General features: G+C 46.4%; 1 protein-coding gene and 1 non-coding gene across 9 annotated transcripts in view; both read left to right on the top strand.

Annotated features, from left to right (window-relative positions):
• Positions 1–20,508, top strand: part of LOC132480981 (F-box only protein 17) — a 29,433-nt gene that overhangs the window by 2,018 nt on the left and 6,907 nt on the right. For all 8 annotated transcript variants that reach the window (XM_060085625.1, XM_060085624.1, XM_060085628.1 and 5 more), the window contains exons 2-3: positions 18,414–18,779; positions 19,484–19,595. In XM_060085625.1, coding sequence (XP_059941608.1) covers positions 18,431–18,779; positions 19,484–19,595 — 461 coding nt within the window. In that variant the 5' untranslated portion in view covers positions 18,414–18,430. The remainder of the gene's footprint in view (positions 1–18,413; positions 18,780–19,483; positions 19,596–20,508) is intronic.
• LOC132481040 (U6 spliceosomal RNA) lies at positions 12,517–12,623 on the top strand. The gene has a single exon (XR_009530747.1). It is a non-coding gene; the product is annotated as a U6 spliceosomal RNA (small nuclear RNA).

The following is a 20,508-nucleotide window of genomic DNA, read 5'->3' on the forward strand; positions in this document are numbered from 1 at the left end:
TGGATCCCTGAAGTTACCCAAAGTCATCTTGCTTTGGCAACAGTAGCTAGTCCTCTGGAGTCACAACATACTAAGACAGAAAATGTAAAATGCAACTCAAATAAAATGCCACGTGGTTCAAGACCATCAAAAACAAAAACAAGAACAAAAAACAGTTCCTCAAAAGAGAGGGAGGGAGAGAAAGCCAATATGGCAAAATATGGAACACATTGAGATATTCGTTTTAACTATTTTTTTCAACTTTTCTGTACAGTGACATTTTTATGGTAAAATTTGACGTAAATAAAGTAAGACAGTATAGAAACTCAGAGATGAAGACGTGCACAGTGGCACAAACCCTGGAGTCCTCCACCCCGAGGTTCAAATCCCCGACCTGCCACCTTGCTTGTCAGGCGACCTTGGGTCGGTTGCTTCCCTCCTCCAAGCCTCAGTTTCCCCAGCTGAAAAATAACGCCTGCCTCATGCGGTTGTTGTTGAGCCTTCTGTGAGATCTTGTAAAGCACTTTCCACATGCCTAGAGCAGTTAGTGTGCAGTTAACATTAGCTGTTAGTATTTTGTGAAGGATTTTTCTTAACCACCATGGTCTGCTCACCTGGGAATAACTACTTATAACAACATCACTGCTCTTGGGCCCTTCCTTCTACTCCTTTTTTTTTCCTGGAGATTTTGAACTTGCCATTTTCTTTTTTTTAAATTTAATTTATTTATTTTTGGCTGCGTTGGGTCTTCACTGCTGCCCACGGGCTTTCTCTAGTTGTGCCGAGTGGGTGCTACTCTTCATTGCGGTGTGCGGGCTTCTTATTGCAGTGGCTTCTCTTGTTTCAGAGCATGGGCTCTAGGCGTGTGGGCTTCGGTAGTTGTAGCTCGCGGGCTCTAGAGCTCAGGCTCAGTAGTTGTGGTGCACGGGCTTATTTGCTCTGCGGCATGTGGGATCTTCCCAGACCAGGGCTCGAACCCGTGTCCCCTGCATTGGCAGGCGGATTCTTAACCACTGCGCCACCAGGGAAGTCCCAAACTTGGCATTTTCTTTTGCCTTTTTAAAATTCACTGAATGGCTCTGACCTTGCCATTGGTGCAGTTTCACGTCCTGCTGTGTTTCGTTACTCCCTAAGCACGGATCCCCTTAGCCCACGTTCCTCCAGTCATGGTTTCAGTGGCTGCGTGATTCTGACATAAGGAGGTGCAGCCACAGACTCCAGTGCCATAGATGGACTTAAGTGCTAATCATAGTCACAACGTTCACAATGGCAGCTAACACTTGTCGAGGGCCAGGGCTTGATCTCACTGAATTTCCCCATCACCATGAGAAGTGAGAGTTAACTACAAGTCCACAGTGTCTTAGCCAAAACTTTTGAGGCCCAATGCATTTGGGAAGTGAATATGAGGCAAGCCATAAGGAACCATCCTGTACATTAGATAAGATTCCTAGTGGGGCTGGAGGATAATCAAACACACGGATATTTCTTCAGTGAAATGCAAGTTCATATCATAAATAAAACCTTCCATCAGTTCCAGGCAGCTCGGCCACCAAATGGGTCTGTGAAAGACTTGGTTTGCAGAGCTTTTGGATTTAGGGATTGTGGACAGGAGATGTGGACCTGCACATTTCCCATTTTCCAGATAGGAAATCTACGCTTAGAGAGGGAAAGCCATATGCCCAAATTCACGAAGAAGTTTGAATTAGGGCTGGGGCTAACCCGGGGCTGACTGAACGTGGAACTGGCAACATTTCACCTCTCCCCAGTGCCACCTCCTCTGCAGGCTGTCACAAGCAGTTCCCCAAACCAATGTCCCCGGCTAGCCCTGTGATGCCCCAGAAATGTCAATGCTGCTTCCAGGGAATGAGATGATGCACGTAAAGAATTTCTCAGGATGCCTTACACAAAGAAAGCATCGACAAATGTGAACTATTATTTGCACTAAGATGCAGAGTGACTGTTTCCTTTTTTGACTTAAATAATCATGGTGTTCACTGATAGCACTAACAATTGTTAAATGGCGAAATAGAACACTCATACAGAAAAGTACATAAAATATACATGCACGGTTTAACAAATAATTATAAAGTATATAACCAGCACCCAGGTCAACAAGGAGAACATTACCAGCCCCCAGATGTGCCTCTGGTTAGCAGCCCTCTCCATCCCCGCAGAGGGAACCAGCATCCCGACGTTTATAATGCTCGTCCCCCTGCTTGGTTTTTTAAAATATGGTGTTAGTACCTTTTAATATGTGTGTACATCCATAAGTAGTATTGATTAGTTTAGCTTGTTTGTAAACTTTCTAAGAGTAGAACCACTGGTGTGAGTATATAATTTATCATCTAAACCAGGGAATTTTGGAAGTGATAGGGGTCACTGTTAACAATGACCCTAATTACCCTGGGACCCTAGGTGTAGCCAGGACTGCCCCAGGCCACCCAGCTGTCTGGTTGTCCTGGGACTCGCACTCTGGGTGACTTGTTGTGTCTGGCAACTTCACCCAAAATTATGCTTTTGAGGTCCGTTTGTGTTGTTGTGTTTACTTGTCATTAACTCTTTTTCATTGCTACTTAGTATCTCATTCTGTGACTGCCTTAATTTGTTTATACACCCTACAGCGGATGGGCACCTGGGTCATTTCCAGGCTGGAGCTGTTAGGGGCAATGCTGTTGTGAATATCCTAGTATGTGTTTCCTGGCTCTGGGGTCAAATTGCTGGGTCTTGGAGAAGGCACATTTCTAACTTCAGTAAAAAAATGCCTTGGGACTTCCCTGGTGGCGCAGTGGTTAAGAATCCACCTGCCAGTGCAGGGGACACAGGTTCAAGCCCTGGTCCGGGAAGATCCCACATGCCGTGGAGCAACTAAGCCCGTGCACCACAACGACTGAGCCTGTGCTCTAGAGCCCACAAGCCACAACTACTGAGCCCACATGCTGCAACTACTGAAGCCCACGCGCCTAGAGCCCGTGCTCCACAACAAACAAAAGCCACCACAATGAGAAGCCAGTGCACCGCAACAAAGAGTAGCCCCCGCTCACCTCAACTAGAGAAAGCCCGCACACAGCAACGAATACACAACACAGCCAAAAATAAATAAATAAATAAATAAATAAATAAAAAATGCCCAACTAGGGAATTCCCTGGCAGTCCAGTGATTAAGACTCCGCACTTCCACTGCAGGTGCGGCGGGTTCAATCCCTGATGGGGAACTAAGATCCCACATGCCCTGTGGTGCAGCCACATAATAAATAAATAAATTAATTAATTAAAAAATGCCCAACTAGTTTCCAAAGTGGTTCCACCCATTTTTACTCTCGTCAGGTGTGTATGGGAGTTCTCACTGGTGGCATTTTAAGTAAATTTTGGTGACATTGCAGTAGTTGGCTGGTTGGTTGGTTGATTTTAATACGCATGATGTTCATGACATTTAAACTAGAATATACCAAAATCAGAAGTAACTTTGCCTCCCATTTCACCCATGCTGTGGCCCAGAAGGCAGTTGAATAACTGAGAGGGTGATGACAGTGAAAATGACAGAGAAATAGGGAAATTCAGTATCGTCTATTACTGTCTGCTGTGAAAGATGGTGTTTAGCTCACTGTGTATTCGCTCCACTAATTTTTAATAATTGTACTTTTTAAAAGATCATTTCTTATTTACCTTTGTAACTTTAAATTTTATGCTTCACTTGTATTTCTTATTCTGGCAACTTTTGATTCCCATGATACTAAGTGAGTGAAAGAAGCGTCTTGGCTTCCCCTCCTCCCACCTTTTCCTTTCCCATCTTTTGTCAGTTGTACACTTGCTTTCACACTGTCAAGGTTGATTACTTCTACAGTCTGTTCTGTTACACTATTTAAGTCTTACATGCTTTAACTGTAAAGTTTGCCGGGTTTGGGGTTTTTTTTTTTTTTTTTGGACAGCTTTATTAAAGTGCAATTTACATACCGTAAAATTCAGCCCTTTTAATTGTACAATTCAGTGATTTAGTGAATTTACAGAGTTTTGCAGCCATCACCACAGTTTTAGAGCATTTCTATCACCTCCAAAATATCCCTTGTGCCTATCTGTGATCACTTCCTGTTCCCATGTCCAGTCCCAGGCAACTACTAATCTTTCTGTATGTGTTTTCCGAACATTTCATATGAATCCATCATACAATATGTGGTCTTTTGTGTCTGGCGCTTTCACTTAGCATACTGTTTGGGGGTTCATTCTCATACTGTAGCATGTACCAGTACTTCATTCCTTTTATTGTTGAACAGTATTCCACTGTATGACTATACCACATTTTGTTTATCCATTCACCAGTTGATGGACATTTGGGTTGTTTCTAAAGATATAATGCTGCTATGCACTTTTGCAGTCAAGTCTTTGCATGGACCTATGTTTTCATTTCTCTTGGGTAGATAGCCTAATAGTAGAATTGCTGGGTTTCATGGTAAGTTTATGTTTAACTTTTTTTTTTTTTAATGTTCAACTTTTAGAGAAACTGTTTTCCAAAGAGGCTGTACCACTTTACATTCCCACCAGCAGTGTGTGAGGGTTCCAGTTTCTCCCTGTCCTTGCCAATCTTTTGGACAATAGCCATTCTAGTGGGCATGAAGTGGCATCACATTGTGATTTCAAATTGCATTTCCTTAATGACTAATGATGTTGAGCATCTTTTCATGTGCTTATTAGTCATTTGTATTTCTTCTTCAGTGAAATGTCTATTCAAATCTTTCATCAATTTTTAAATTGGATTGTCTTATTATTGAATTTTAAGTGTTCTTTATATATTCTAGATACAAGTCCTTTATCAAAGATATGGTATGCAAATATTTCCTGTTAATCTATAGCTTGTCTTTTCATTTACTTAATGGTGTCTTTTGAAGTACAAAAGTTTAAAATTTTGATGGTGTTTAATTAATCCATTTTTTCTTTTATGAATCATACTTTTTGTATTGTATCTAAGAAATCTTTGCCTAACCCAAGATCATGAGATTTTTCTCCTGTTTTCTTCTAAAAATGTTATAGTTTTAACTCTTACATTTAGGTCTCTGATTCATTTTGAGTTGATGTTTGTGTATGGTGTGAGGTAAAGGCCTAAATTCATCTTTTTTGCATGTAGATTTCCTAGCACAATCCAAAAGATTGTCTTTTTTTTGTTTTGTTTTGTTTTGTTTTGTTTTTTCTTTTTGCGGTATGCGGGCCTCTCACTGTTGTGGCCTCTCCCGTTGCGGAGCACAGGCTCCGGATGCGCAGGCCCAGCGGCCATGGCTCACGGGCCCAGCCGCTCCGCGGCATATGGGATCCTCCCAGACCGGGGCACGAACCCGTATCCCCTGCATCGGCAGGCGGACTCTTAACCACTGCGCCACCAGGGAGGCCCGATTGTCTTTTTTTTGAAAAGACAATCTTTATGTTAAGAGACCAGATCTTAAATGTTCTCACCAAAAAAGAAAATAATTATGTGAAGTGATAAAGGCGTTGCTAATGCTACAGTGGTAATCATATTGCAATATATTAATGTATCAAATCAACAGGCTGGAGAATTCCCTGGCCGTCCAGTGGTTAGGACTCCTTGCTTCCACTGCTGGGAGTCCAGGTTCGATCCCTGGTCAGGGAACTAATATCCCATAAGCCATGTGCTGCGGCCAAAAAAAAACAAAAAACAAAAAAAACAGGCTGTACATCTTAAATTTACACAGTATTAATTATATCTCAAAAAAACAAAAACAAAAACATTATTTTTCCCATGAAAACCAATAAACAGAGCTAGTATAAGGAGAATGCCCCTAGCTTCCAGGTCAAATGGATTCCTTTTTCTTGTACGTTATCAAATGGATATAACATGGATATGGTTTAGTGTATATCATATTTGTGCCATGACTTTCTTAAACAGTTTTTTGTTTTTCCTGCAGTTTTTTAAAATAGCTTTACTTTTTCTCTTTTGAGAGAAGGATTTTCCTGTTTTTAACTCATCCCATCTATTTCTTGGAATTCTTTTTTTCTTCTTGACGACAGTCTTCCTTTTTTTAAAAAAAAAAATTCTTCCTTTTTTAGTATCCTGTTCTTGTTTTGCTTTGAATTTCTTCTCAAATCTATGTGTACTCAGGACCAGCTACATAATTTGCAGGGCCCAGTACAAAATGAAAATGTGGGCCCCTTGTTCAAAAACGATTAAGAATTTCAGGTTGGCAGTAGCAGACCATTAAACAAGCATGGAGCCCTTCTAAGTACAGCTCCACAAGTCACACACCCATGAAGCCTGAAGCCGGCCCTGAGTGTACTAATTAGGGTTTTTCTTTCCCTTTACATTCTTTTGGCCCTCTGAACTGTCTCTGTTACCTCTGGGGTCAGTTCACTTTTGCTCTGCGTGTTGATCTTTTTTTTAAAAATTATTTATTTATTTATTTATTTATTTTTGGCTGCATTGGGTCTTTGTTGCTGTGCGCGGCTTTCTCTAGTTGCAGTGAGCAGGGGCTACTCTTCGTTGCGGTATATGGGCATCTCATTGCGGTGGCTTCTCTTGTTGTGGAGCACGGGCTCTAGGCGTGCGAGCTTCAGTAGTTGTGGCACACGGGCTCAATAGTTGTGGCTTGCAGACTCAGTAGTTGTGGCGCACGGGCTTAGTTGCTCCGCGGCATGTGGGATCTTCAGGAACCAGGGCTTCGACCCTCTGCATTGGCAGGCGGATTCTTAACCACTGCGCCACCAGGGAAGCCCTGCATGTTTATCTTACTGGTTCTTTTTCAGGCTGCTGGTTTTCTTTAAGCATCTGGTGATCCCTGCTTGTCCAATCACATTTTCAAACGAACAAGGGGCTGGGTGACTTATTTAAGTAACTGGTATGAAATTTGGGGATTTCGTAAATATGGTCCTGCTTTCCCACTGGCCTCTTTGTCCAGCTGAAGGTATGACTGAGAACCCTGTGTTTGGAGGCAGCACATGTCAGTGATAACTTGGGGGAAACCAGGCTGCTGGGAACTCACTCCCAGATGCCAGGGTGCGGAAGGCTATCCTCAGGAACACCAGCAGCCTGGGCACTTCCTGGAAGCTTCATGCAATTTTTTCAAAGAACGGTCATCCAGTATTGTTTTGTTTTTCCTGTATGCGAATGTTGGGCAGCTTGAGATCTGTGTGGCAAAGCATGGGGGAGGAAGGTGAGGGAACAGGGAGCCAATAGGCACAGTTTTTCCAAGATGGACTAACCACTGTCCTCCCCCTGCCCTCTCGACTCCTGACCTGCACTTCTACCACAGCCTGGGCCCCTCTGGATCCTCAACTCTGGGTCCAGAGCCTCTGGGGGTCCTTGAAGCTTCATTGTCCCCACCTTGAGTTCTGTCCTAGCCCCTACACTTCTTTCTGCTTTTTGTCTTACAGAAATTTATCAACATTTCTTTCTTGGTGATGGTCTCCCTCCTGTTCACTTTGCTTTTTAATTGCTTTGCTGTACATAGGGAGGATGCCCTTTGAGAGGGAGACCAGACTGCCCAGAGTCCCATCGCCACTCCACTTCTGACTGCTATGTGACCTTTTGTGCATCATTTCACCTCTCTGGGCCTCAGTTTCCTCATGGTGTGAAGATCAACTGGGATAATACAGAAGCCACAAAAGGCTACAGTTCCTGGGTCTGCAGATCTGTCTCACCTGGCCCACACTGTCCTTTCTTTTTTCTCTTTAAATGCACTGCTGACATTTAAAAATTGGGTGATTTCACATAAAAATAGGGATTTCCAATTACTTGACAAACTAGAAAATGTAGCCAAACTGGGCCCACCTTCCTACTGGCAGTAAATCAGCCAGAGTGAGCACTGGCATAGCCTCCAGGCTGGGCTCTTCTCTCCGGTTTGCTTCCACCCAGTTGGTCTCACTTTGGATACTGCCTGTCTCTTGTAGACACTTGAACTTGGGATTCCTGGGATTCTGTTTTGAGAGCATCTAGCACAGAACCAGCTATTATTATTATGAGGCCAGCCGGGGGCTTGAATCCAGCCCTTGCTCTGATCACCAGGCTCTGCTACCCCAGGCTTGCATTCACCCAGAAAGGGTACCTTTTTTTTTTTTTTTTTTTTTTTTTCTTTTTGCGGTATGTGGGCCTCTCACTGTTGTGGCCTCTCCCGTTGCGGAGCACAGGCTCCGGACGCGCAGGCCCAGAGGCCATGGCTCACGGGCCCAGCCGCTCCGCGGCATATGGGATCCTCCCAGACCGGGGCACGAACCCGTATCCCCTGCATCGGCAGGCGGACTCTCAACCACTGCGCCACCAGGGAGGCCCCGGTACCGTTTTTTAAAAATCTACCTAAAAACTCTTACAGGCCAGTAGAGGCTCTGATTATCAATGGCTCAGTCTGCCTTCTTGAACGAGAAGAAACACCAAATCTTTGTAACATGCAAATAATTCCAAAAAGCAAAGAATTTTCAATCTTGTTTTATTGATGATTTTTCTGTAACCATTTGTCACAGGTTAGAAACAACACTGGCACCACAGTTCAGAGTAAAGAGTTAAAATTAATAAGGGAGAGAATTCCCTGGCAGTCCAGGGGTTAGGACTGCGCACTTCCACTCCTGAGGGCGCGGGTTCAGTCCTTCATCAGGGAACTAAGATCCCACAAGCCGCAAGGTGTGGCCAAAAAAAAAAATTAATAAAGGAGGATGTCAGGTAGAGGAAAATCTCCCTGGGGCATGAAAAGGAAGCCATTCTGTCTAAAATTGAAAAGGTTCACAATACAAGGTGCTGACAACTGCAACTCTCATACATGGTTGATGGGATCGCAAATGGTACAATCATGTTGAAAAAAATACCGGGCGTGTTCTTGTAAAGTGAAATACACACTTACCACATGATCCAAGAATTCCACTCCTACATAGTTACTCATGAGAAATGAAAACATATGTCCACACAAACACTTGTATGTGAATGTTCATAGAAGCTTTATTCATAATAGCCTCAAGCTAGAAACAACCCAAATGTCCATCATGCTGGGTGGGTAAACAGATCGTGGTTTAATCTGTTCAATGGAATACTACTCCGCCATAAAAAGGAGTGAACTCCTGATTGATACATGCAGCGATGTGTCTGAATCACAGAATGTTATGCTGAAGGAAAGGAGACACAGGGACACATTCTATAGTTATCAGTCAGGGTCCAATCAGGAGACTGGAACCACAGAGGAATTTGAAGGGAGAATGTTTAATATACAGAATTATTAATTATAGCAGAGGATTTGAGTTAGAGGGATTAGCTGCTAAGAAATAAGAGAATGCTAAAGAATATAGAAGTAGCAAATACAAGGAGCAGCCACTACCCCTAAGATCTAAGACAGAGAGCTTGAGAAAGATGCCAGTCCCAGGCTGTCCGTGGCAGCCCCAGAATCCCTGCTGTTTTTGGAGAACACTTGGAGATGGCTCACTAAAGGGCAAAAGAATCCCTTTGGTGCTGCACCTGTAGAACTTACTGGAAATCCACCCTCTGGAACTTGCCAGAGTCAGTCCTCTAGGATGCTAGGGAAAGCAGTTCCCAAGGAAGTATCTCACTAGCTGCACTCAGCTAGGAAACCAGCTGAGGTGGGTGCCAGGGGAGGGTGCTGGCTGAGGGATGCTGCTGACTGCCAGACACCGGAGAAGCATGCATGTATGCTTGGGAATGGGGCAGGAGAAGCTGCCTATCCCGGCAGTCTGGAAGTGGGAAGCAAAACCCCTTCCTCTGTATGACAGACTCTAGGTCCATCCACCTCACTGCAAATAACACATGTATATGGAATCTTTAAAAAAAAAAATGGTACTGATGAACCTAGTGGCGGGGCGGGAATAAATACGCAGACATAGAGAATGGACTTGAGGACACGGGGTGGGGGGAGGGGGAAGCTGGGGCTAAGTGAGAGAGTGGCATGGACATATATACACTACCAATGTAAAATAGATAGCTAGTGGGAAGCAGCCGCATAGCACAGGGAGATCAGTTTGGTGCTTTGCGACCGGCTAGAGGGGTGGGATAGGGAGAGTGGGAGGGAGGCTCAAGAGGGAGGGGATATGGAGATAAATGTATGCATATGTTTGATTCACTTTGTTGTGCAGCAGAAACTAACACAGCACTTCCTCCTGTAATGCCTCTCTGGCTCCCTCTACTGGAAAAACTTAACATGTCAGCCGGCAAAGGGAAAAGATTTACACGCCCAGATTCCAATTTCTCAACTTGGAGCTGTGAGGAAGTAAATTAATAACTGGCACACCATATGATTCCATTTATATGAAATTCTAGAAGAGAAAACTCGAATTTATAATGACAGAAAGCAGATTAGTGGCAGGGATGGGGGTGGGGCTTAACTGGGAAGGGATAAACCTTTTAGAGTGAAAGAAATGTCCCACATCTTGGCTGTGGGCATGGTTGTACAGTTGTACACAGCTGTTAGAACACAAATTGTACACTTGAAGTGTGTGCATCTTACTGGATGTAATTTATACATCCATGAAGGTAATTTTTTTTAAAAAGGTACCCATTCTGGGAAACAGGGCTCCCTGTGTGCAAATATAAATGGAACATGTACATGAACACACACAGCAGAAATGCACCACAAATCCCACCACCAAGATTCCCCAGCTTATGCAGGTGCATATCTCTCCATGGGGTGTTATTGGAAGTAGTTTCTGGCTTTGGCTTGGTGGTTTGCTCACGCATTCTCCCTGAGGAGTTCAAGTTCAACATGGGTGCCCTGGGTAGTTGGCAGAGTTTGAAAGGGTGATGAGGTAGATGTGTGCCCACCCCCCTCTCCCATTTCCCTTCTCCCCAAGGGGGATCCACAGAGGGCATCTCACTAGGTTCTTAATTCTTTCAGATTATCAAATCCTCATCCAAAGAGCGAAAGCCTACAGCTCTTTTATGACCATTGAGTCTTATTCCTTGAGTCCCAGGCATGGCTTAGGGATATTTGTCCTTCACTGCTCACATCCATCCTTTGAGGTAGAACAATAGTTATCCCCATGTTACAGACAAGAAAACTGAGGCTCAGAGGCCAGCAACACGCCTAAGTGATGGCCTGCCCAAGAAGAGGCAGAACCAGGATTTGAACGTTGATCGTCTGCCTCCATAGTGGGAGCTCCTGACCATCAGCTATCCTGCTGGGAGCAGCAGCCCAGGATCCTGGAAACCTTCAGTTGCTCCCTGCCCTCGGCAGAGGGTCCTAATAGGCTTTACAGACACTGAATCTTTTTTTTTTTAAACTTATTTATTTTTGGCTGCGTTGGGTCTTCGTTGCTGCGCGTGGGCTTTCTCTAGTTGCGGCGAGTGGGGGCTACTCTTCGTTGTGGTGTGCGGGCTTCTCATTGCGGTGGCTTCTCTTGTTGCAGAGCATGGCCTCTAGGCGCGCGGGCTTCAGTAGTTGTGGCACGCAGGCTCGGTAGTTGTGGCTCATGGGCTCTAGAGCGCACGCAGCCTCAGTAGTTGTGGTATCCGAGGCCTGTGGAATCTTCCTGGACCAGGGCTTGAACCTGTGTTCCCTATGCTGACAGGCAGATTCTTAACCACTGTGCCACCAGGGAAGCCCGGACACTGAATCTTTGACAGTTGGGTCTTTTCTACCCCCATGATTGTATTCTGAAAAAATTCAACGATACAGAAAAGCTAATTCAAGCATACAGAAAAGCTGTTTTGTTTTTTTGTTTGTTTTTTTTGTTTGTTTTTTTGCCACACTGCACAGCTTGTGAGATCTTAGTTCCCTGATCAGGAATGGAACCCAAGCCCTCGGCAGTGAGAGCTCCGAGTCCTAACACTGGACCGCCAGGAAATTCCCAAAGCTGAAATAACTGTACAGTGAATAAACACTGACTCCTAAGAAAGGGAGACAAGGACAATACCCATGTATTTTTTTAGACCGATACTGAAATATTACTATTCACAGTAACTGTTCAGTCTTCCAAATTCATAAAACAAAAGTTAACGACATGATATTTCAAGTACCGAAATGTACCAGGGTTTGATCCCTGGTAGGGGAACTGAGATCCCACATGCTACACCGCACGGCCAAAAAAAAAGGAGAGAGAGAGAGAAGGACAATTCCATCATCGTAATTTGTACAACAAAGAAAATAAAGTGTTTACTTTTATGTGGCAAAAAGCATTAAAAAAAAAAAAAAGAGTGGCTACTCAGGGAAAAGTATGCACTAGCAGGAGACCACGTGGAGATGGAGAAATGCTGGGGAGCCTCCAGCTGTTTGAGTCCCCACCTCCGGTGCTCGACAGAGGAGTGATGAGCCTTCAGGTGACCCAGCACCAGCCCCTGCCTGAAGACCACTGCATGAGAGCCGCTGAGAACTGCTTGGCTGAGCCCAGTCAGTCCCCAGAGCCATAAAAAATTATCATAAAATAATGGTTATTATAAGTATATGCCACCAAACCATGGCAATGGTATCACCACTGAGTCACGGAGGTATTTTTGTGCAAAATTTTCCATCACTATAAAAAGGCCCTACTTGATTGGAGGAACCACTGAGGAGAGAGAGAAGCTACCTCTTAATACTCTCATGGGGTCCTTAATTTAAAAATAATCCTATCGTGCTCACTTTGGCAGCACATATACTAAAATTGGAACGATAGAGAGAAGATTAGCCTGGCCTCTGCACAAGGATGACAAGCAAATCTGTGATGCGTTCCATATTTTAAAATAATAGTAAAAATAATAATCCTATCTTTCGTTTGATTACAGCAGGGAGAGCTTTTTGGACATCTTTTGGTTCCTTTCCATGGACTACATCTCTGTTTTTATTGTTGTTATCGTTTCTAGTAAACCTTTTCTAGAAAGTACACAAACTGTACAGCCTGATGAATTTTTACAAACGAAGGCACATGTAACCAGCCCTCAGATCAAGAAACAAGAAGAAAGAAAAAAAAAAAACCTTTCTAAATGTTTCTAAAGGCAAAGTTCCTCTGCCCAGATGGAACTTTTTTTTTAACTTATTGAAGTAGAGTTGATTTACAATGTTGTGTTAATCTCTGCTGTACAGCAAAATGACTCAGTTATACATATATACATATACATTCATTTTTATATTCTTTTCCATTATGGTTTATCACAGGATATTGAATATAGTTCCCTGTGCTATACAGTAGGACCTTGTGGTTTATTCATTCTATAATATTTATAATAGTTTGCATCTGCTAATCCCAAACTCTCAGTTCATCCCTCCCCCACCCCCCTCCCTCTTGGCAACCAACCACAGGTCTGTTCTCTATGTCTGTGAGTCTGTTTCTGTTTCACAGGTAAGTTCATTTGTGTCATATTTTAGTTCCACATATAAATGATATCATATGGTATTTGTCTTTTTCTGATTTGCTTCACTTCGTATGATAAGCTCCAGGTCCGTCCATGTTGCTGCAAATGACATTATTTCATTCTTTTTTATGGCTGAGTAGTATTCCATGGTATATATGGACCACATCTTCTTTATCCATTCCAGATGGAACTTTTAATGCTGACTGGAATTCTCTTGGCCACCCTTTGTGAGTGGTACCTGTCCCCTGAAATACAGGTCACTGAGCATCGTTACATTTAGCAAGTGCTGCATAACAGACCACTCAAAATGCAATGACTTAATTATTTTGACGGCTCTGGGGATTGACTGGGCTCAGCTAAGCAGTTCTCAGGGGCTCTTGTACGGGTGCCATCAGGCAGTGGTTGGGACTGGGTCACCTGAGGGCTCATTCACTCCTCTCTGTAGCACCTTGGATGGGCAGACCCAAACAGCTGGGGCTCCCAAACATGTCTATCTCCCTGTGTATCTCCAATGTGACGACTTCAGGGCAGTCAGACTTACACGGTGACTCAGGCGGTGGTGTGCTGGTGGTGTGCTCGCATCGGATCCTGGAAGCACATTGTGGACAGCTCTTTCCAAGTCCAAAGTCCAGGAACGTCGTGTTGGTAGCTTGCTGTCAGCCATGGAAGGTGTATTCACACCACAGAAATCAGCACATGCTACACACCCAGACTCTTCTTTTTTCCCCCTACAGAGCCAGTTGTTAAACGTTTAGGAGCACACCACTGGACTCACGGCTCCCCATGCATGCATCCCCAGAGAGTCAGGCAGAGGCTGTATCCTCTTTCCTGACCCAGCCTCTGAAATCCCTTAGCCATGTCACTTTTCTGCAATGCTCTGAAAGGCGAAGCAGTCCCAAAGGCCTGCCCACGTCAAGGGGAGGGCTGTGGATGCCACTCCTTAATGGAGAATGGTCAATTCCTGGGAAAGAGCACATCAGTTTGGATACGTTGTTATAACCATCTGGGGAAGATGTCTGCCATGCATCACAGGTCCCTGGAAACCAAATATCAGTAGCATCCCCCAGTCACTGTGACAACCAATACAATATCCTCCCCACCAAACACACACACACACACACTTCCAAACATCCTAGCAGCAGGCAGTGCCATGACATTCTGACCCAGCCAGTAGTTGGCATTCAGCCGTGTTGGACATGTTGGCTACAAGGCACCTCGTGGTCCTCAGGAGAGCATCACATACAAGCATTTTGAATACCCAGGGCTTGTAAGGTACATCACTTGAAGGTCCTTGCCTCTCAGTGAAGTCTGGCTGCCCTCGTTGTGTGAGGGGACCACCCCCAGCTCCAGGGATCCCTTGTTTGCCAGTGATCGGCACACATCCATACCGGGCAAGCTGGTGGATTCGCTTGTAAATTGCAGCTAATTATTAATGCAGCTAATAACCACCTGGGGCAAAGCACACCCTAGTCTCTAAAGCGTGTCTCCACAACTTCAGTTCTCTGTTGTGGGGGTGAAGGGGAATCGGGCTTTCTGCCACGTCCACGGACCACTGGCTTGATAGAGCCTTAATCCTTAACAAGACCTTAATCAATTTATTTCAAAATAGTAACAGCTGACATGAATGGAGCTCTTACCGGCATTAGATAGTATAACAAGCTTTAGATCATTGAAGCCTCTTAACCCAGGGCAACCTCCAAGGATTGTTTTGGCCATTAAAACAGGATGATGGGATTCAGTGCGATGATCCAGCTTAAATGCTCAGCACGGGTGGTTTAGTAAGGGCTCAGTAAATGTCACCAGATGAAAATATTGTAGCTAAATGGTTGCTCGCCATCTTTTTATGGTGTGTAATAATAATAGCAACTAACATAATTTAGTGTCTAATATTATATCAATACCACTTTTATTTATGAGACACCAGCGATTATTTAAGTGCTTTACAAATATTAATTCGTTTCATCCTCACAATAACCCTATGAAGTGGGTAAGGTTAACATCCTCATTTTCAGAAGAGGAAACTGAGGCATAAAAAGCTGAAGTGATTTGCTCTTGAGGCAAGAGGCTTAGCTGGGACTCAAACCCAGGCTGGCTGGACCCAGGCATGAGCATTTCATCACTAAGCTCTTCTGCCCTGATGGGGAAATGAAATGCGTTTCTCACTAGGTCTTGAGCTAATCACTGAGTTCTTGTTAAATAAAGGTGTTTCACCTTGCTATGCCTCAGTTTGCTCATCTGTGAAGTGGGTTTCTTTAGGGAAGAATAAAGTAAGAAAACGGGAAGGAGGAGTAGGTGATGGTCATGAGGCCCTGAAATTGTAAATAATGTGGCCAGGGACAGTCTCATGGAGAAGTTGACTTTTGAGCAAAGATTGAAGGGAATGTGGAGGTGAGCAAAGAAATGCTCTGGTTCCAGGTGGAGGAAACAGCCTGTGCAAAGGCCCTGAGGTGTGGAGGCCGGTGTGGCTGGGGCAGAGTGAGTGAGGGGGAGATGAGGGCAGGGAGGTGATGGGTACAGATCGTGTGGGGCTTGTGGGATGCATTGAGGACCTTGCCCTGCCCCTGAGTGAGGTGGAGCCACAGGAGGGCTCTGAGCAGGGCAGGGACAGGACCTGACTCAGGTGTTCACACCTGACAGCTGGGGAAGGGAGCAGGGAGACTGATGGTCCAGGTGAGAGGTGATGAGAGTGGATGAGATCCCAAAGGGAGTACTCATGGAGAATAGAGGAGGTTCAAAGACTCATCCCTGGGACTTCCCTGGTAGCGCAGTGGTTAAGGATCTGCCTGCCAATGCAGAGGACACGGGTTCGATCCCTAGTCTGGGAAGATCCCACCTGCTGCGGAACAACTAAACCTGCGCACCACAACTACTGAAGCCCACACACCTAGAGCCCGTGCTCTGCAACGAGAGAAGCCACCTCAATGAGAAGCCCATGCACCCCAACAAAGAGTAGCCGAGTAGCCCCCGCTTGCTGCAACTAGAGAAAGCCCATGTGCAGCGACGAAGACCCAACGCAGTCAAAAATAAATAAATTTATTTTTTAAAAAAAGACCGATCCCTGACACTGAAATCAGAGGGAGGAGGAAGGAACAGCTGAGGAGACTGACTAGGAGCCACAGGCAGACGGGAGGGGTCCAGAGGGATGTGCTGGCTCAGAGCCAAGTGAGAAGAGAGTCACCTCACTGTGTCAGGTGCTGCTGACAGGTCGAGCAAGGTGACGATTGAACAGTGACTACTGGCTCAGCACCAAGGCGGGGGTCATTGGTGACCTTGACATTTCAGGGTAGAGAAGGAGGGCAAAGTCTGATTAGAGAGGGTTTGAGAGAGAATATCAGTAGAAAATATGGAGGCACTGAGTGTGACAACTCTTTGGAGAAGATTTACTATAAAGAGGGGCAAAGAAATGGGGTCAGAGCTGGAAGGGGAGGTGGAGTCAAGAGGAGTTTAATTTGTTTTCAAATGAGAGATGACTCTGTGTGAGCTGACTGGAATGATCCAGTGCAGAGGGGGAAGCTAAAGGTGCAGCAGAGAGAGGGGAGAACTGTGAGACGGTGACCTGGGGTGGGAGCAGTCAAGGTGGGAAAGCACAGGGCAGGGAGGTGGTACATGGGGCGGGGGGGGGGGTCTATGGACGTTCACTTCCCATCGATTTTATTTTTCCTGCAAAATAAGAAGCAAGGAGGGAATTCCCTGGTGGTCCAGTGGCTAGGACTCCATGCTTCCACTGCAGGGAGCATGGGTTCGATCCCTGGTAGGGGCGCTAAGATCCCCCATGCTGCACGGCGCGGCCAAAATAAATAAATAAGAAGCAAAGAGAGAGTGAAAAGGTGGAAGGAAGTGTGATGTGTTGGGGATAGGGGAGAAGGTGTGAAATAGTTATCCACAGAGAGGAAGAGCAAGAGGATAAGAGAAATGTAATCTGATTGCCAGGCAGCACTGTGGGTACGCTTGAGCATCAAGTGCACAAACTTAAAGTGAGACCAGCCAGTGGAGTTGTGTGTTGTTCTTCAGCTGCTTTAAACTGTGTGGGTACAGGCACAGGTAGGTGGAGGGCTGGATTTAACTGGGGCACGCGTAGGAGGAAGCCAGAGGACGCAAGGGTGTATGCAAAGAATGTTTTAAATGATTAACCAAGGAATTTAAGCTGGATAAGGAAGAACTGAGGACTTGAGGGGTTGTGGGGCGGTGAAAAAGAGGTAGGGACAAAGGATGGGAGATCATAGTGGGTTGGAAGGACTGTGTGTTGGGGGGGGTAGGTCTAGGGCACTGGAGGGAGAGAGCTGGAAAGAGAGGAGGTGATGTGTGGAGAGTGAGAAGCCTGAGACTGAGGCTCTGAAGAGGCTGTGGTTACTGAGACAAGGTGTAGGTGTGACCACGGGATGGAGGGGCTAGAAGAACAGCTGGTCAGGGAACAAGAGAGGCCTGGTGGCAGAAGGAAGGATCCTCATCCTGGATATGGAAATCACCAAGAATGTTGATAAGAGCAGCTTGAGTGGCTGTGAGCCTGGAGCTAAAATCATGGAGAAGTGAGGGGTAGTCATCTGGGTCAGCAGATGATGATGACAAGGTGACAAACAATCTACCCTGATGATGAGATTCATAGCTGCGGCGTTTGGGGGAGGATGGAGGGAGGATCTCTGGAAACAGCACCAGGGAGCAAGGAGATTTACCCACTTGGAAGGCCCACAGAACAGCTGGGTTCTGGTTAGAGCAAGAATGTGACAATCTTCAGCGAAGAGACTGAGGAAATACATTTTGCTGAAGAACAGGTCCTGGATTCCAAAGGCCCGAGGGTTGGGACAGGTTGGGGGATGGGGTGGAAATGGTTTCCTCCTCGGTGAATTTTTCTCATGGGTCTTCAGTGTGCATATGGTCATATGTAAAGTGCTTAGCCAGACACAAGTGCACTGGCCAGAGACATAAGTCGTGGTTAGCAGTCCTGGTGGGGTCGTGATCAGGCCAGGGGGTTGCTGCTTGAGGGGGAAAGGTGGGGAGAAACCGGTCCCCGTCCAGAGCCAAGTGGCAGGAAATAGATGCTGGATTTTCTTGGTTATGGCAGTCCCCCGGTCGCCCGTGTACCTGGTGAGGTCACGGTCAAGTCGCAGGGGACTTGCGTCCTGGAAGGAGAGGTGGAGGGAAGCTGGGCTGCCCTGACCCGCCGACCCCTCTCGACCTGCAGGACTCTGGCGGCCGGAGATGGGCGCCCGGCTTTCGCGGCGGCGGCTGCCCGCGGACCCGCCCATAGCCCTGGACGCGCTGCCGCCGGAGCTGCTCGTGCAGGTGCTGAGCCACGTGCCACCGCGCGCGTTAGTGACGCGCTGCCGCCCAGTGTGCCGCGCCTGGCGCGACGTGGTGGACGGGCCCACCGTGTGGCTGCTGCAGCTGGCCCGCGACCGCAGCGCGGAGGGCCGCGCACTCTATGCGGTGGCCCAGCGCTGCCCGCCCAACAGCGAGGACGAGGAGGAGTTCCCGCTCTGCGCCCTGGCGCGCTACTGCCTGAGAGCGCCCCTCGGCCGCAACCTCATCTTCAACTCCTGCGGAGAGCGTGGGTGCCGTGGGCAGGGGCTAGCAGCAGGGGCGGGAAAAAAGAGACCAAAAGGATGTGTGGCCTGGGGGCCCAGGCGAGGTGGTGTGAGTGGGCGTGGCCAGGGTGAAGCAGACAGGGGCGGGGCCGGGAGCCAGGGGACGTGGTCGAGGCTCTTGGGAAACTGGGTGGGAGGAGCCAGGGGCTGTGGGCCGTATAGCAAGCCAAGATGGCTGGGCGAGACAGAGCAGAAGGATCCAGAGGACTGGGCCGGGAAGCTATGCTTGAACTGTAGATTAGGTGGGCGCGGTTAAAGGAGGAGGAGCCAGGGGAGGCCTGGGGAGAAGCCGATTGGGTGCTGGCAGGGGCGGAGCTTGCATAGAAATATAAGGTCGTATTGAGAGGCTGCGGGGAGGGGAACTGAGTGGGCGGAGCCAAGGTAGGAGGGTTCCGGAAGCGGTGGTGTAAGGAGCCCGGGGCGGGGCCAGAATTGAAGCCCAGTAGTTTGAGAGTGAAGGGAGGCAGAACAGGGGCGGGGCCGAGAGAGGCTGGGGAGAAGCTGAGTGGGTGGGCAGGGCTGAGTGACGCCATTGTGGGGTGGGACCACGAATACAGCCCGCTGGGAGGGAGGAGCTGGTGGGCGGAGCAAGCTAGGTGGCGGCGGGCTCTCTGCGGGGCGAGCTGGCGGGCGAATCCGTGGTGTTCAATCCTTTTATATCTCACAGAGGGCTTCAGAGGCTGGGAGGTGGAGCATGGCGGGAATGGCTGGGCTGTGGAAAAGAACCTAATACTGGTGCCGGGCGCTCCTTCCCAGACCTGCTTCGTGACTTCTTTCGAGTGAGTGGCCCTTGATCCCTGGTACGAGGGAGGGGGACCCTACCCTACCGTCCTCATCCTCACCCTCACCCACTTTCAGCCTCTCCTTCCCACATTCGTTTATTCAGTCAACCAGCTAATATTTGTTGAGGGCCTACCAGGTACCAGGCACTGTTTTACATGTCAGAGACAAAAGGAAAATTCAGAAAGATCAGGAACCTGCTCTTTTTTCATTTGCATTTTAGATGTATGGTCGGGGAAGCCATTAAACGCATAAACAGTAAAATAAAAACAACAACATAATAAACATTTAGAGGGCTTACTCTATGCCAGATGCTTTACATGTAAATTTTTTAATCCTGGCAACAACCCTATGACACAAATACCATTATTATAAATGGTGGAGCTGGGATTCGAACCCAGGTAGTCTGACTTCAGAGCTTCTGATGGTGATAAATGCTGTGAAGACATAAAAACAGTTTGATTGGCTGATTCTCTTTATCCTCATACCCCATACCCATTTTCCTTGTGCCCTACCCCACAGTCAACCATTCTCGTGGCATCTAGCTTTCTAGTAGTTACCAGTATATTAGGGGTGACGGGATATCTCATTGTTAATTTGCATGTTTCAGTTTACTAATAATTAAACATCTCTTCATGTGCTTGTTAGCTTTTTGGATTCCCTCTTTTGTAAATTGCCTGTTCATATTTTCTATTAAGGTTGATATCTTATTCTCGTTGATATACAAGTATTTCTTGTATATTCTAGCTGTCAGTCCCTTGTCCATCCTGGACATTATAGAAATCCCCCACTCTACCATCTGCATTAACTATGTCCATGGTGTTATTTACATATGATGAAATTCATCTTTTTGCTTTAGAATTTGTTTTTTGAAATTTTGTTTAAAAAATCCTTCCCTACCCTTAGATCCTA

Source organism: Mesoplodon densirostris, chromosome 19 (assembly GCF_025265405.1).
Source record: "Mesoplodon densirostris isolate mMesDen1 chromosome 19, mMesDen1 primary haplotype, whole genome shotgun sequence".
Lineage (NCBI taxonomy): Eukaryota > Metazoa > Chordata > Mammalia > Artiodactyla > Ziphiidae > Mesoplodon > Mesoplodon densirostris.